Genomic DNA, 11,938 nt, shown 5'->3' with positions numbered 1-11,938 from the left:
GCATGGTGGCATGAAGGACAAGGAGGGCGGTGATCCCAAAGGTAACACGTGTGGTGACTGGTTAATAGGAAAGACGAGTGATTTACCAGCAGCATTCAAAAATTTCATCTAAGGCTATAATCGATGGCGCAACAGGTTTGATCTCCAAGCTCTCACGTCTTCGATTAGCCATTGCGCGATTCCTCAGTTGAAAATTGTGCTTTCTTGTTTGCCTATCGCAGGATCAGGCTACCGTGCAGATTGTTTACCTCGAGAAGAAGGAAGATGTCGCCCCAGAAGCCCTCGAAGCCTTTCATCTCGATCTCTTGAGCTCAGTCGTTGGCAGGTCCACTTTTGGCTTCTTGTCCATCAGTCCCATCCCTCTTTTTCTCACTCTTATGCTTCAAAATTGTGCCCAATTGGAGAAATGTTGCTGACTCATGGCCGGCGTTACCTGTCTTTTTAATGTATAGTAGATAAATGTATAACTGAGAGCTTGGAAATATTTCATTGACAAGTTCAATAGCATCCGGAACCTTGTTTCCAGAGCTAGCGGGCAAGACACTGTCATGCAATCTGATCATCTTCTGGATCTTCTGAGTAGCATGGGGGCTCACCTTGATAGTATGAGGTGCCTTCTTGATTTCCAGGTTAAGATCTTGAACTAGCTCGCAACGAAGTTACTGGAAAAGGATGGTTTTGTGCTTCAACGCTCTTAAGAGAGCATACAGCGATGGGATATAATTCAGAGTTTTGGGAAATTGGAAACAGATGGCCTATGTCCGGAGTTGTCGGCCCTTGCGTCCAGCTACGCGTCTCCATAAAATATCCCCCAGCCTGTGCTGGACTACTGCTATCCAAGGCGCATGGATCTTGGGTCAAATACAGAAACCAGGAATCTACAGATTAAGTTATAAGAGATTTGTTTGCATGGCATTTGGCAAGCAGCCCAAAGCTAGTTAAGGCTCAAAAGCCTTAAGGACACAGCTACTAACAGCTCTCTCTTAGCACTCCTCAAGCAATCACATGGAAAGGTTGAGTTACGATAATCAGATTTGGAATGGCCTAGTGCAAAGGCTATGATAATGAGCTATTCGATGGTCCTGATGACATTAGATGGCATAATGAGCTGGGCATACGACTTCACAAATTATCCACAACTACCTTCTGCACTTGTCGATCCCAACTTGGTACCTGAGGTACTGAGCTGTGGGATCCGTCTAAAATCTCAGCCTCTCAAAGAAACAACCAAAGCGGGGAGGAAACCCAAAGATATGTAGCTGCTGCTGGATGTAACGCATACTAGACCCTGCCGTCCGTATTGTGTGCCAGCAAGAACTGATGCTCCTCCTTGATGGGGAGTTGGCAGAAGGCCTTGTCTGTGTAATCGCCGATAAGCACTTGGCTCAAGCTACCCACATAAAGTGCAGCAATTGTCTTGTTGTACCTAACCTAGAAACCCACCTTGTGCATCACGCTCTCTTAGAAGCTCCATTTGAGGACTTCTCAAGGTCCACGAAAAGGACACAGCGAGATGCTACTCCTGCAACTGTACCCACCCATGGCCTTGAGGGATTGAAGATACTTTCAAGATGCTGCTGCTGTCCTACGTAAGACCCATCTCTGTGTTGTGGATGATATCAAGAAGAATTAAAAAGAGGCAAAAACCCGAGACATTCACCAATTTTAAATTGATCCCAGATTTCTCCATGTCTTGTAGGACAGGCCCACATGCCTCGTTAATCAGCAAAGCAAAAAGGTAATCAGCAGGAAACTCACCTCCCATTTACACACAAGCACGTGGGCTAGAGATCAAACTCTTGCAAGTCTGTGCCTAAACCTCCAGCGTACCAGAACTTATTCCCAAGGGACCTTCAGCACATCATCTCGTGACCTACCATGTAGATGGCAGGAGTCTAAGCTCATGATCCAAACCAAACTATCCAGTGGTGTGTACACACTAAATGAACGCACAACGGTCTTAGAAGAGTATCTTGCTTTATGGAAAGAATCCTTATGTAAAATTAGCCAATTGGCCCTTTACTATTGCCTAAGTGCTCTAGCACTACTTTGGCTGCTTCCCTTAATCCCTAACCCTACTAGATTAAGTCTACTAATCTGAGGATTAATGTCTAGGTACATAACATTCTTCCCCCCTTTAAAGTTTACTCTTATTTAAATTGGAAAATCTCTTTTGCAAACTAGTAATTGACTTCTAAGTTCCTTAGGCCTACCTTCCACTTAACTTTGAACTCGGAAGCAATTTATTCATAAGTTTCCTTTCCTTGAAATCGATAACTCTTCCAGGCTCATGTGAAATATAGGTCAAATCCTCCTTTCATATAATATATGAGCATTCCCTCTAGAAACTCTCTTGGCAAATGTCATCCAGCATAAAATCGTGCTCTATTGTGAGCATTGTTGATAGATTTCTGTGCAGTCACTAATATCTCTTGCATATCCAGCAAGAAATTCTTAGGTGCATCTAGCTGAATACCCTTCAATGATCAATCCAACCATCACATGAGATCTGTGTTGATATCCGTACATAAGCATGAATGAACTGTAATTCATAGCCGTATGCTTAGTACTATTTTAGGCATATTCCACCATTTGGATATACTTTTCCCAAATTAGATGGCCTTTTGGACGTATGCCCAAAGAATGTATTCCAAGACCTGATTCACCCTTTTTGTTTGTCCATTAGATTAAGGACGTTTAGCGGAACTCATACTAAATGTGGTTCCTAATTTCCAAAACACTTCCTGCCAAAAGTACTAGAAGAACTTCGGAGCTCTGTCACCATCTATGTCACAAGGCAACCCATTCAATCTAAACAATTGCTCAACAAATTGATGAGCCAGCTTAGTAGCCTTCACAATTATCTTTGTAGGTAGAAATCTTGCCATCTTTGTCGATCTATGCACCACCACCCAGCTAGCATCATGACCTTGATGGGGTCATGTGGCAATCCCACAATGAAGTCCATGGACTCCCATTCACCTCTAGGGATATCCAGAGGATGCAACAATGCTTCCACCCCTCACTTAACATTGTTGGCGTTTTGTCACGTATTGAGTGATCTCGGCCTTCATCTTAGGCTAGTAAAACCGCTGTTTTACTAAGTCACAGGTTCACTGAATACCTGGATGTCCTGCATCATGACATTCATATACCACACGTCATTAGGAACGCGAGCCTTCTTATTTTGGAACAACAAATGATTCCAAATGTAGAATTGACCACCCGCATGTGAATATATGTTATAATCCTTGAGTCTTGTGTGGAGCTCCCTTTGTGGACCTGCTGCCAATACCGACCCAAGTGACTCAGTCCTACAAAGCCCTCTTAGAGAATCGTAAAGGTCAGCTTCAATCTTGGTAAAACTCAAAGAGCTTACCTCACCAATGCGTCTCAGAGCATCAATAACCTTGTTCAAGCTACCCTTCTGAAATCTAATCTCTCTTGCATCAAATCAGCCCACTATGCCTATCACAAATTTATTTAATAGACTCGTGCTCAGTCAATACAACAAATTTGGATCCATAAAGAGGATGTCTCCAAGTTCTCAATGCATGAATAAACCTCATATGATTCATTTTTGTGGTTAAGCCATCGAACCTGATTATCGTCCAGCTTTTTACTCTCAACAGCTACAGGTTGATCCTCTTGGTATAAGGTTGTATCTACCGTGAAATCATTAGCATCACTTGATTTGGTAAAGCTAATTCAAGTCATTTTTCACCTTAAACTCGAGAGTGTAGAAAGCCTCATCAGGCTCTCATTCTAGGAAATAGGATTGTTGGACCGAAGTCCATGTCCTTTAAGGAGGTTTGTCCAAGGAATAATTAGCTTTTAATAATCCTTCATTGACTTCTTTAGGAAGATAGTGAATCCTAGAAACTTTCGAAGTTCCTTACTATATGAGGAACATGCCAATCCAAAACCTTTTGAATCCCCTCATGTTCAATGCTCATACCCTCTCAGGAAATCTTATGTCTAAGGTATAGAAGTTGTTTATGAAAGAACTGACTCTGAGACAATTAGTTTGGACATTGAACTTATGCAGCCATTCTTTCCGCAAAATTGCATCCGCTCTATCTAAATTCATGAACATTAAATCTAAATTGTCTGTGTAATTTTGTATGGTAATGATAATCTCTGTCACTACCATAGTCAATAAAGATGTCCTATTCATGACTCCAATTTCACTTATCCGTCCAGCAAAAGGGACGCAAGCCCGATACATTATCGTGGCGATCGACTACTTCACCAAGTGGGTAGAAGCCAAGGCAACCAGGAAGGCTGATGCTAGAGCGACGGCCAAATTCCTTTATGAGAATATCATATCACGCTTCGACCTCCCACTAGAAATTATGAGTGACTCACTTCATCAATGAAATGAATCACATCCTAATGAGTGAGTTTCTAATAGTCCATAGAAAATCCACTCCATGCTACCCTAGAGCGAACGGAACTTTATGTTTCACAATGACTTGCATGGTAGAGGCCAGCCTCCATACATGCGAACAAGGTCATTGGGCTTGAACACTTTCATGTTAAAGCTGCAATAGCTTTTGCAAAGACTTTGATCTAAAACTATAGTATGCAAATAAGGGATTGTGTCACCTTTCACTGTAGTCAAAGTTGCATTCTTTGACTTCATCTTCAACTTCAGACATTGCATCTGCATATGTCCCTTTTGTCCGCAAATTAAGCGACGACTTTCCTTCACATACTGAAGGGTTTGCTGTGCTTTCTCGACATGCTTTGCAGTTGCTTCAACCAGGACTTGTGGCTTGAGTTTGTGTAGACCTTGTAGGATGGAATCGCCTCTATTCGCCTAAAGTTCTTCGGCTTGGTACTTGTGGTAGTTGAGGTTTCTGTAAGGAAGTTCCTTTGGCAATAGTGTCATCGTACTTTTATAGGATCCTCGAGCTTTTACTACTACGATTAGTCTTCACTTGTAGGTTATGCTCCTTTGCCAAGCCGTTGAAAAAAATCAACACAAAGTTGTAGGATCCATAGATGAAGCCCTTGATTGCAATTCTCTAAACTATTGTAGGTAGGCATCAAATGGCAAAATTTCCATGTTTAGGTTGGTGAACTTAAGAAATGAGATCAAACGCATCCTCAGTTGAAGGAATTCCTTTTTAAACAATTGTTCAAACTCATTCCATGTTATTGGTTTTTTCTTCCACCAAGCTAATGCCTTTCCCTTCAACATCCCTTGAGCCATTTGAATCTTGAGTGCATTAGAAAAGAGGTGAAATGAGAAGTGTACTTGCCATCGGTTCAACCATGCATTATTGCACTCAGGTTGTCATGTGCACGGATTGGTATCTGACGTGTACTGGATACACAAGACTAGCTCAGGTAGCCTAGGGAGGCTTAGGGCTAGGCAGGCTTGATTCTCGAGATTTGCAGACCAGAGCTACAAAGATGGATCCAGTGACCTTGTTAGGTTTCTTTGTGGATGGTTTGCCTGACTCGTACAAGTTACAGATCAAGAACAACAAGTGTACCACTTTGCAAGAGGCCATGAATTATGCGCGCATCTATGATGATACCATGGCCAGTGCAAAGGGAATCATAGTTGCTGACACGGGTGGGAGGAACAAGAGGAAGTTCTTCCAGTCTACCACTGGTACCGGGGAGTCCAAGTCTTTAGACAACGCCTCAAAGAAACATTCGACTTAGGCGAAGAATGGTCGTGCCCGTTTCCTTCGTACCTTAAAGCTAAAGAAAGAAGGACGTTGCTTCATATGCGAGGAGCGGGGCCACACTAGGAATGATTGTCCTAAGCGCAAGAACCAGAAGCAAGCGTCGGGACTGAAGCTCCATGCGGGTCCAGGTACCAAAGCTAAGGGAGCTAATCAAGTTTCAATGATAGGTATTTCTGTAAATGTCATTACCTGCCCACTTTCTTGTAATATTTGGTTCCCATGATCTTTTCCGAGTTTATGGAGAAGTTAGGGACCAAAGAGTTTACATTCTCTTTGACCCGGGCAGCTCTCACAACTTTGTTAATTACAAACTTGTGCAGAAGATGGGGCTGTTCATGATACCTAGCGATCACACCTACGAGCTGGGAAGCTGTTTTGGGATCGCAAGATTGAAGCGCTTACTATCCGGATTCAAGACTACACAGCTGCTCTTACGTGCTATGTCATGCACTTGGAGCATGTGGACTTGCTAATCGGAATAGAGTGGTTTAAAACCCACGATATTCAGATTGGATGGAACGAACATACCCTTTCTTTTTTGGATAAGGTCACCCAATTTTGTATTCAGTGTGATAATATTCCCTCTTCTTAGGGACCTATTGTATCTGTGATGCAGCTTTGGAATATATTAAACACTTCTCATTATGATGTGTATTAGTGTGTTATGATTCCGCTTTCTTCATTTGTTGTCTCTGTTAATAACAAGAATGATTTGAGTGTGTTTGAACACGGTGAATTGAGAACGTTGTTAGATGATTTCATGGATGTATTCCTTGCTCAATTGTCGGAAGATTTACCTCCAGAACGGGTAGTAGACCATCGCATAGATTTAGTACCTGGGGCTCAACTTGTTAGTGTTCCATCTTATAGGATGAGCCAGCTCGAGGAGGATGAGTTAGCTCCATAGCTATAAGATTATCTGAATATGGGCTATATCCGCCCAAGTAAATCACCTTGGGGAGCACCTATCCTCTTAAGAAAGAAGAAAGATAATTCGTGGAGAATGTGTATAGATTATAAACGATTGAATAAAGTGACAATTAAGAATCGATACCCTCTTCCTCGTTCTGATGATTTGATAGACCGTTTGATCGGAGCGAAGTATTTCACTAAGATTGATTTGCGTACGAGTTATGACCAAATCTGTATCTATGCTAAACACATAGATAGAACTGCATTCTGAACTAGGTATGGTCACTACGAGTTTCTCGTATTACCTTTTGGTTTGACCAATGCTCAGGCCACCTTCTAGCAAATGATTAACGATTTGTTCCGAGATTTTCTAGGCAAATTCGTTGTCGTGTTCTTAGATGACATCTTGGTATATAGCCGAACGCTAGAGGATCACATTGGACACCTCCGGATTGTCTTAGTTATACTAAGACAGCATAAACTTTATGCCAAGATGAGTAAATGTGGCTTCTTTATGAAGGCGATCATTTACTTAGGACAGAAGATTTCTTTTGAAGGTATTAGCATTGATCTGGATCGTATCCAGAAGGTTTTGGAATGGCCTATCTCTCAGACTGTGAAACAACTTCATTCTTTCCTAGGATTCACGATATTTCTAGGGAAGTCTGTGCGTGATTATTCACACATCATAGCACCCCTGACAAACATATTGAAAGGTCGTGGACGCAGGTCTATTCAGCCGATCTCTTGGAATGATGCATTGAACAAGGCTTTTGAAACCTTGAAGTTAACTATCAAGAAAGCACCCGTTCTTGCATTACCCGATCCTACCCGGCCTTATGTTTTAGAGGCCAATGCGAGTGATTTTGCGATTGGGGCAGCTTTATTCCAAGAGGGCAGACCTGTAGCTTTTGAGAGTAAGAAGTTAGACGACACCCAATATCGTTGGCCCACACTAGAAAAAGAACTTTATGCAGTTGTGTATGCTCTAAAAGTTTGGAGACACTACTTGTATGGTTCGAAGTTTCTTGTATTGACCGATCACTAGTCAATCAAGTATGTGTGATGGGTCTGAATTGAGGGGACGGAAGGCGAGATGGGTAGAATTAATGCAAGATTTTGATTTTGGAATACGTTATCGCAAGGGTTTGCTGAATACTATGGTGGATGCCTTAAGTCGAGTCAAGTTTGTAAATGCAATGTCATTTATGGAAATATCCTTAGACCTATTTCAATCCTTGAGAGGGCTTTGCGCAACTGATAGTCATTTCAGTTCTTATTGGCAGAAAGTCCATGATAGGAGCTCCATGGTTGACCAGGACTCAGGGTTTGTGCCACCTACGGTATAGGCGGCGGGAGGTCAGTGGATGATTAGGAACGACTTGCTGTTCCGGAATGGAAAGATATGTGTACCAAATGTTTTGGATCTTCGATCCAAGATTCTCTGGGAGTGTCATGATGCTCCTAGTGCTGGACATCCAGGTATACATCGAACTCTGTCTCTTGTGAAGCATACTTTTTATTGGCCTAAGATGCGTGCATTTATAGAAAACTGTGGTAGGTTGCTGGGTTTGTTAGGTTACTAAGGCAAAACGCCTTAGAAGCGCGGGTTTATTACAACCATTGCAAATCCCGAGTAATAAATGGGAAAGTATTTCCATGGATTCTATTATTGGTTTGCCAAGAACGCGCAAGGGTCATGACTCCATTTGGGTCATAGTGGACCGTTTGACAAAAATGGCTAGATTCTTAGAAGGTCAACGAATTGGTTGAAGATATGCTTCGGGCATATGTTTCAAAGAGACCGTCTTCATGGGAAGATTATCTATCTATGATAGAATTTGCTTATAATAGTGCAAAGCATTCGAGTACTGGTCATAGTCCTTTTATGCTTATGTACGGGTTTCAACCTAAGTCACCAGTTATGGTTGGGTTAAAGGGAATCCAAAATGATGTTGCAAAGACATTCTTGCAAGACATGCAAGAAATGTTACAGTTTGCCAAGGAGTCTATTAGAAGTGCCCAAGATCGGGACATATTTTATGCTAATAGACATCGTTCACCTAGAGAGTTCTCTGAAGGAACAATGGTATATTTTCGTATTTCCAAGGAATCCAGGAGCCTAAGTACTGGTTTGGTTCCGAAGTTATCTCCTAGATACTGTGGGCCGTTCAAGGTTATTAAAAGAATTGGACCAGTTACATATAGACTAGAATTGCCTCTTGATGTTAAAGTACATCCATTGTTTCATGTCAGTAGACTGAAAGAGTTATTGGGTGCAGATGATCAACTTGTTTCTCCTCAAGAAATAATAGAAGTAACAGATTTGACTTTTATTCCAGACGAACCTAAGAGTATTCTTGAATTTTGTGAAAGACAGATTCATAATAGAACTATCATGGAATACAAGATCAAGTGCAAGGATTGTGTTGAGGAGGATGCAACATGGGAGACATTACAGAACCTTCAGAGGACATTCCCGGGTTTTTTAGCGAACTCAGGAGTGAGTTCTTAGAGGAGGGGAAGTATGTCATGTGCACGGATTGTTATCTGATGCGTACTGGGTACACAAGACTAGCTCAGGTAGCCTGGGGAGGCTTAGGGCTAGGCAGGCTTGATTCTCGGGTTGAGTGGCAAGGGTACGAACCAGTTAGAGGTCTTCGCTATTTTTGGCGCTTGGGGCCTGAGGCTATATAAGGGGCCAGAGGTTCAGTTCTCAGAGAGCCGATGGGAGCAAGTCTCGTTCCCAGGTGCTAGGTCTGATCTTGGATTGAGTCGCAGACGCGCCTGCATCATAGCGTAGCCCAAGGCCCAGCATCATATCCCAGGCTTCACAGCGCCACCTGATGGTATGGGACACCAGGCTGGTTAGGATCTGGTTGGGAGTTCGTGCCAGTAGCTCAGCTCGTGGCTCGGAGGGGGCATCTCTTGATTCGGGATCACATCCCATAGATGTCATGGTTGGGTGGTGAGCAGCCTCCTCAGTCTCTTCACGTTTGGTGTGTTCTTGTGTTTGCTTGCAGGTCAAAGGTTTCAGGAGTGCTGGGGTTGTGTCACAGGTTTATGCTCTTTCTTCTCACCTGTGAAGGCCTTAGGTATAAAAGATGGTGCTATGGGTACACTCCCTCCAGCTCCTGCTGTTCACCCCATAATCGTGGCTTGCAACACAGCAATCCTTTGGGTTTGAATCTTGAGGTGTGCTTTTTGGGATATGGACAGGTTCTTTAAATCCATGTGTTACACTATGCCTTGAGCTCCGTGTGTTGTTCTTTGGTGACAAGGTTCTCTTCACTGCAATCCATGTCACCCTCTTCTCCTCGAGGCTCTTCAAGTAGAAGCATGCTGGCTGCAGCTTCTTCATGCATGTGACTCCCTTTAGCTATTAGAATTTAGGTAGGATAATAGAAGGGGAGTGTTGAGGTGAGAAGAGAGGGAAGGAAAAGATGTGTGAGTAGATGACTAGAGAGAAGAGAGAGACTAGCCTGGTACAGCACAGAAGCAGAGTGCTGAGAAATGATCTGCCAGTTCCGGTCGCTGTCAGACAGGTGTGCACAATCTGCTGCAGAATTCATTGTAGTCTCCTGGGTTGATTTCACAATTTTCTGTAAGGTTAACCTGCTATGTGGGTCTGTTTTGCAGCAGTGAATGGGCTGATTAGTATTCTGTAGGCTGCTACACAGGGGAGCACAGGGTCTTCAATAGATTCGGGTCGTTGCTCTAGAAAGCGGGTCCTAAATCAGTCTTCGATTTCCCAAAATCTGCCAAAATCAAGCTTTTGTAGCTTTCTAGAACACTCAGCCTACTATAGGCACCAAAAAGCATCAGCCTGGACAGGAAGCATTCACGATCCTCTATGACCACAATTATGTAATGCCTTAGGCAGCCATTAACTACCATTGTACCCGTGATGGAAGTACATTCGTACCAGCGCACATAGGGCAGCAACACCTGCGCAACTAGTTTGCAGCCACCCAGGTATGTTTGCAGCAAAATTTCACATGCAATGTTAGCCCAGCACACACCAACCCTGATTCACAACTGATCTAGGTGGGTTTCTATTTCAGCGACCATGGTAAAGAACATGTCACTCTAGGTAGATAATTCACTCTGATATCAAACAGACCAACACTTTCCAAAGAATTCACAGGCAATCTATTGCTGCCCCCACTGCAAGTCCTTCATCCCTTTGGCGCACGCACACATACACACACAGCCTCGAATCCAACCACTACACCTAGCTCCATGAATTAAAACAGTTCTTATGTTGACATACAATAGCGACAGATGAAACACATACCTGGGACCTCACGCTTGCATACCTTGTCATGCTTTCTTTATGTTTGAGGGCTGCTCTGATATGAACTGCTCTAGGATCTAACCCTAAGCATAATAAGAACAGCAATCAGGAAAACAAGAAGATAATCAACAGGCAACTCACCTCCATCCACCTCTGAGCACGTGGGCTAGAGATCAGACTCCCACAAGTATAGCTCTGGTATCCCATACCACTAGAACCTGTTTGCAAGGCATGTCGTAATCTGCCATGTAGAGGGCAGGAGTGTAGGCTCATGATCCAGAATGGGAGGGCAACTTGGCAGGTGTTACTAGTCCCATCATGTCCTAAAACGGAGTGCAATTCAAAGGATGGGAAATTTGTATAATGCCTTTGTTGTGTATATATCTCCATGATATTTACAGGATGCTTTCTCTTCATCTTCTGTGCAGCAAGGAAGCAGCAAGAAATGCCCTATTGTACAGCTACAGAAATGCTGCCAATGGTTTTTCTGCAAAGCTAACCCCAGCGCAAGTCGCCGCTCTAACTGGTATAATTTATGCCTCACCATTTTGTAACAGTCTTGTTAATAGCGGTTGCTATTTTATTTGGATGTTGAGTTGAAATCACAAGAGCGCAATTTAGAAAGTATGGTCTGGATTCATCAGGAAGATGCTATAACAGGTTTGATCCATTCATGGCATTTGCAGAAAAGCCTGGTGTACTTCAGGTGGTTCCTAGTCAGGTCCTCCATTTGCATGGTCATCAGGGAGCAGGGTTAGCTGGACGTCCTTAAGAAGTCAGAATTATTTAAAAATGCATCTACTGATACATACCCATATAAAATGTAAATGGTTGTTTTGTTGCTTTTCATGAACATATTCTGTTAACAAATATAGAATGTTGAATCTTCATTACTTGAGTCCAAACTTATTTGGGCAAAGTGTTTGGAGAATCAAGCATCTCTTGGAATTCATTCACTTATAATAATAGGTAGAATAATATAAGACGTATTAAATCACTAAAGATTCTCATAGGACAAAGAGAC

General features: G+C 42.8%; 1 protein-coding gene across 2 annotated transcripts; it reads left to right on the top strand.

Annotated features, from left to right (window-relative positions):
* On the top strand, window positions 1-11,807 carry LOC147881424 (Proteinase inhibitor, propeptide). Of its 2 annotated transcripts, none has more exons than XM_087370224.1 (4): window positions 1-135; window positions 222-325; window positions 11,343-11,440; window positions 11,601-11,807. In XM_087370224.1, exons 1-4 carry the CDS (start codon window positions 124-126, stop codon window positions 11,684-11,686), a joined length of 300 nt encoding a protein of 99 aa, XP_087226350.1. In that variant the 5' UTR covers window positions 1-123; the 3' UTR covers window positions 11,687-11,807. The 2 variants fall into 2 exon arrangements, with proteins under 2 accessions (XP_087226350.1, XP_087226349.1); XM_087370223.1 differs by having other exon boundaries at window positions 11,559-11,807.
* Window positions 11,808-11,938: the final 131 nt, after the last annotated feature.

The sequence above is a fragment of the Dipteris shenzhenensis genome, chromosome 31, assembly GCF_047967505.1.
Source record: "Dipteris shenzhenensis isolate YYH24624 ecotype China chromosome 31, Dip_SZ_1.0, whole genome shotgun sequence".
Taxonomy (NCBI): Eukaryota; Viridiplantae; Streptophyta; class Polypodiopsida; order Gleicheniales; family Dipteridaceae; genus Dipteris; species Dipteris shenzhenensis.
The sequence above is the reverse complement of the archived record's forward strand: the minus strand, read 5'-3'. Positions and strand labels throughout refer to the sequence as shown.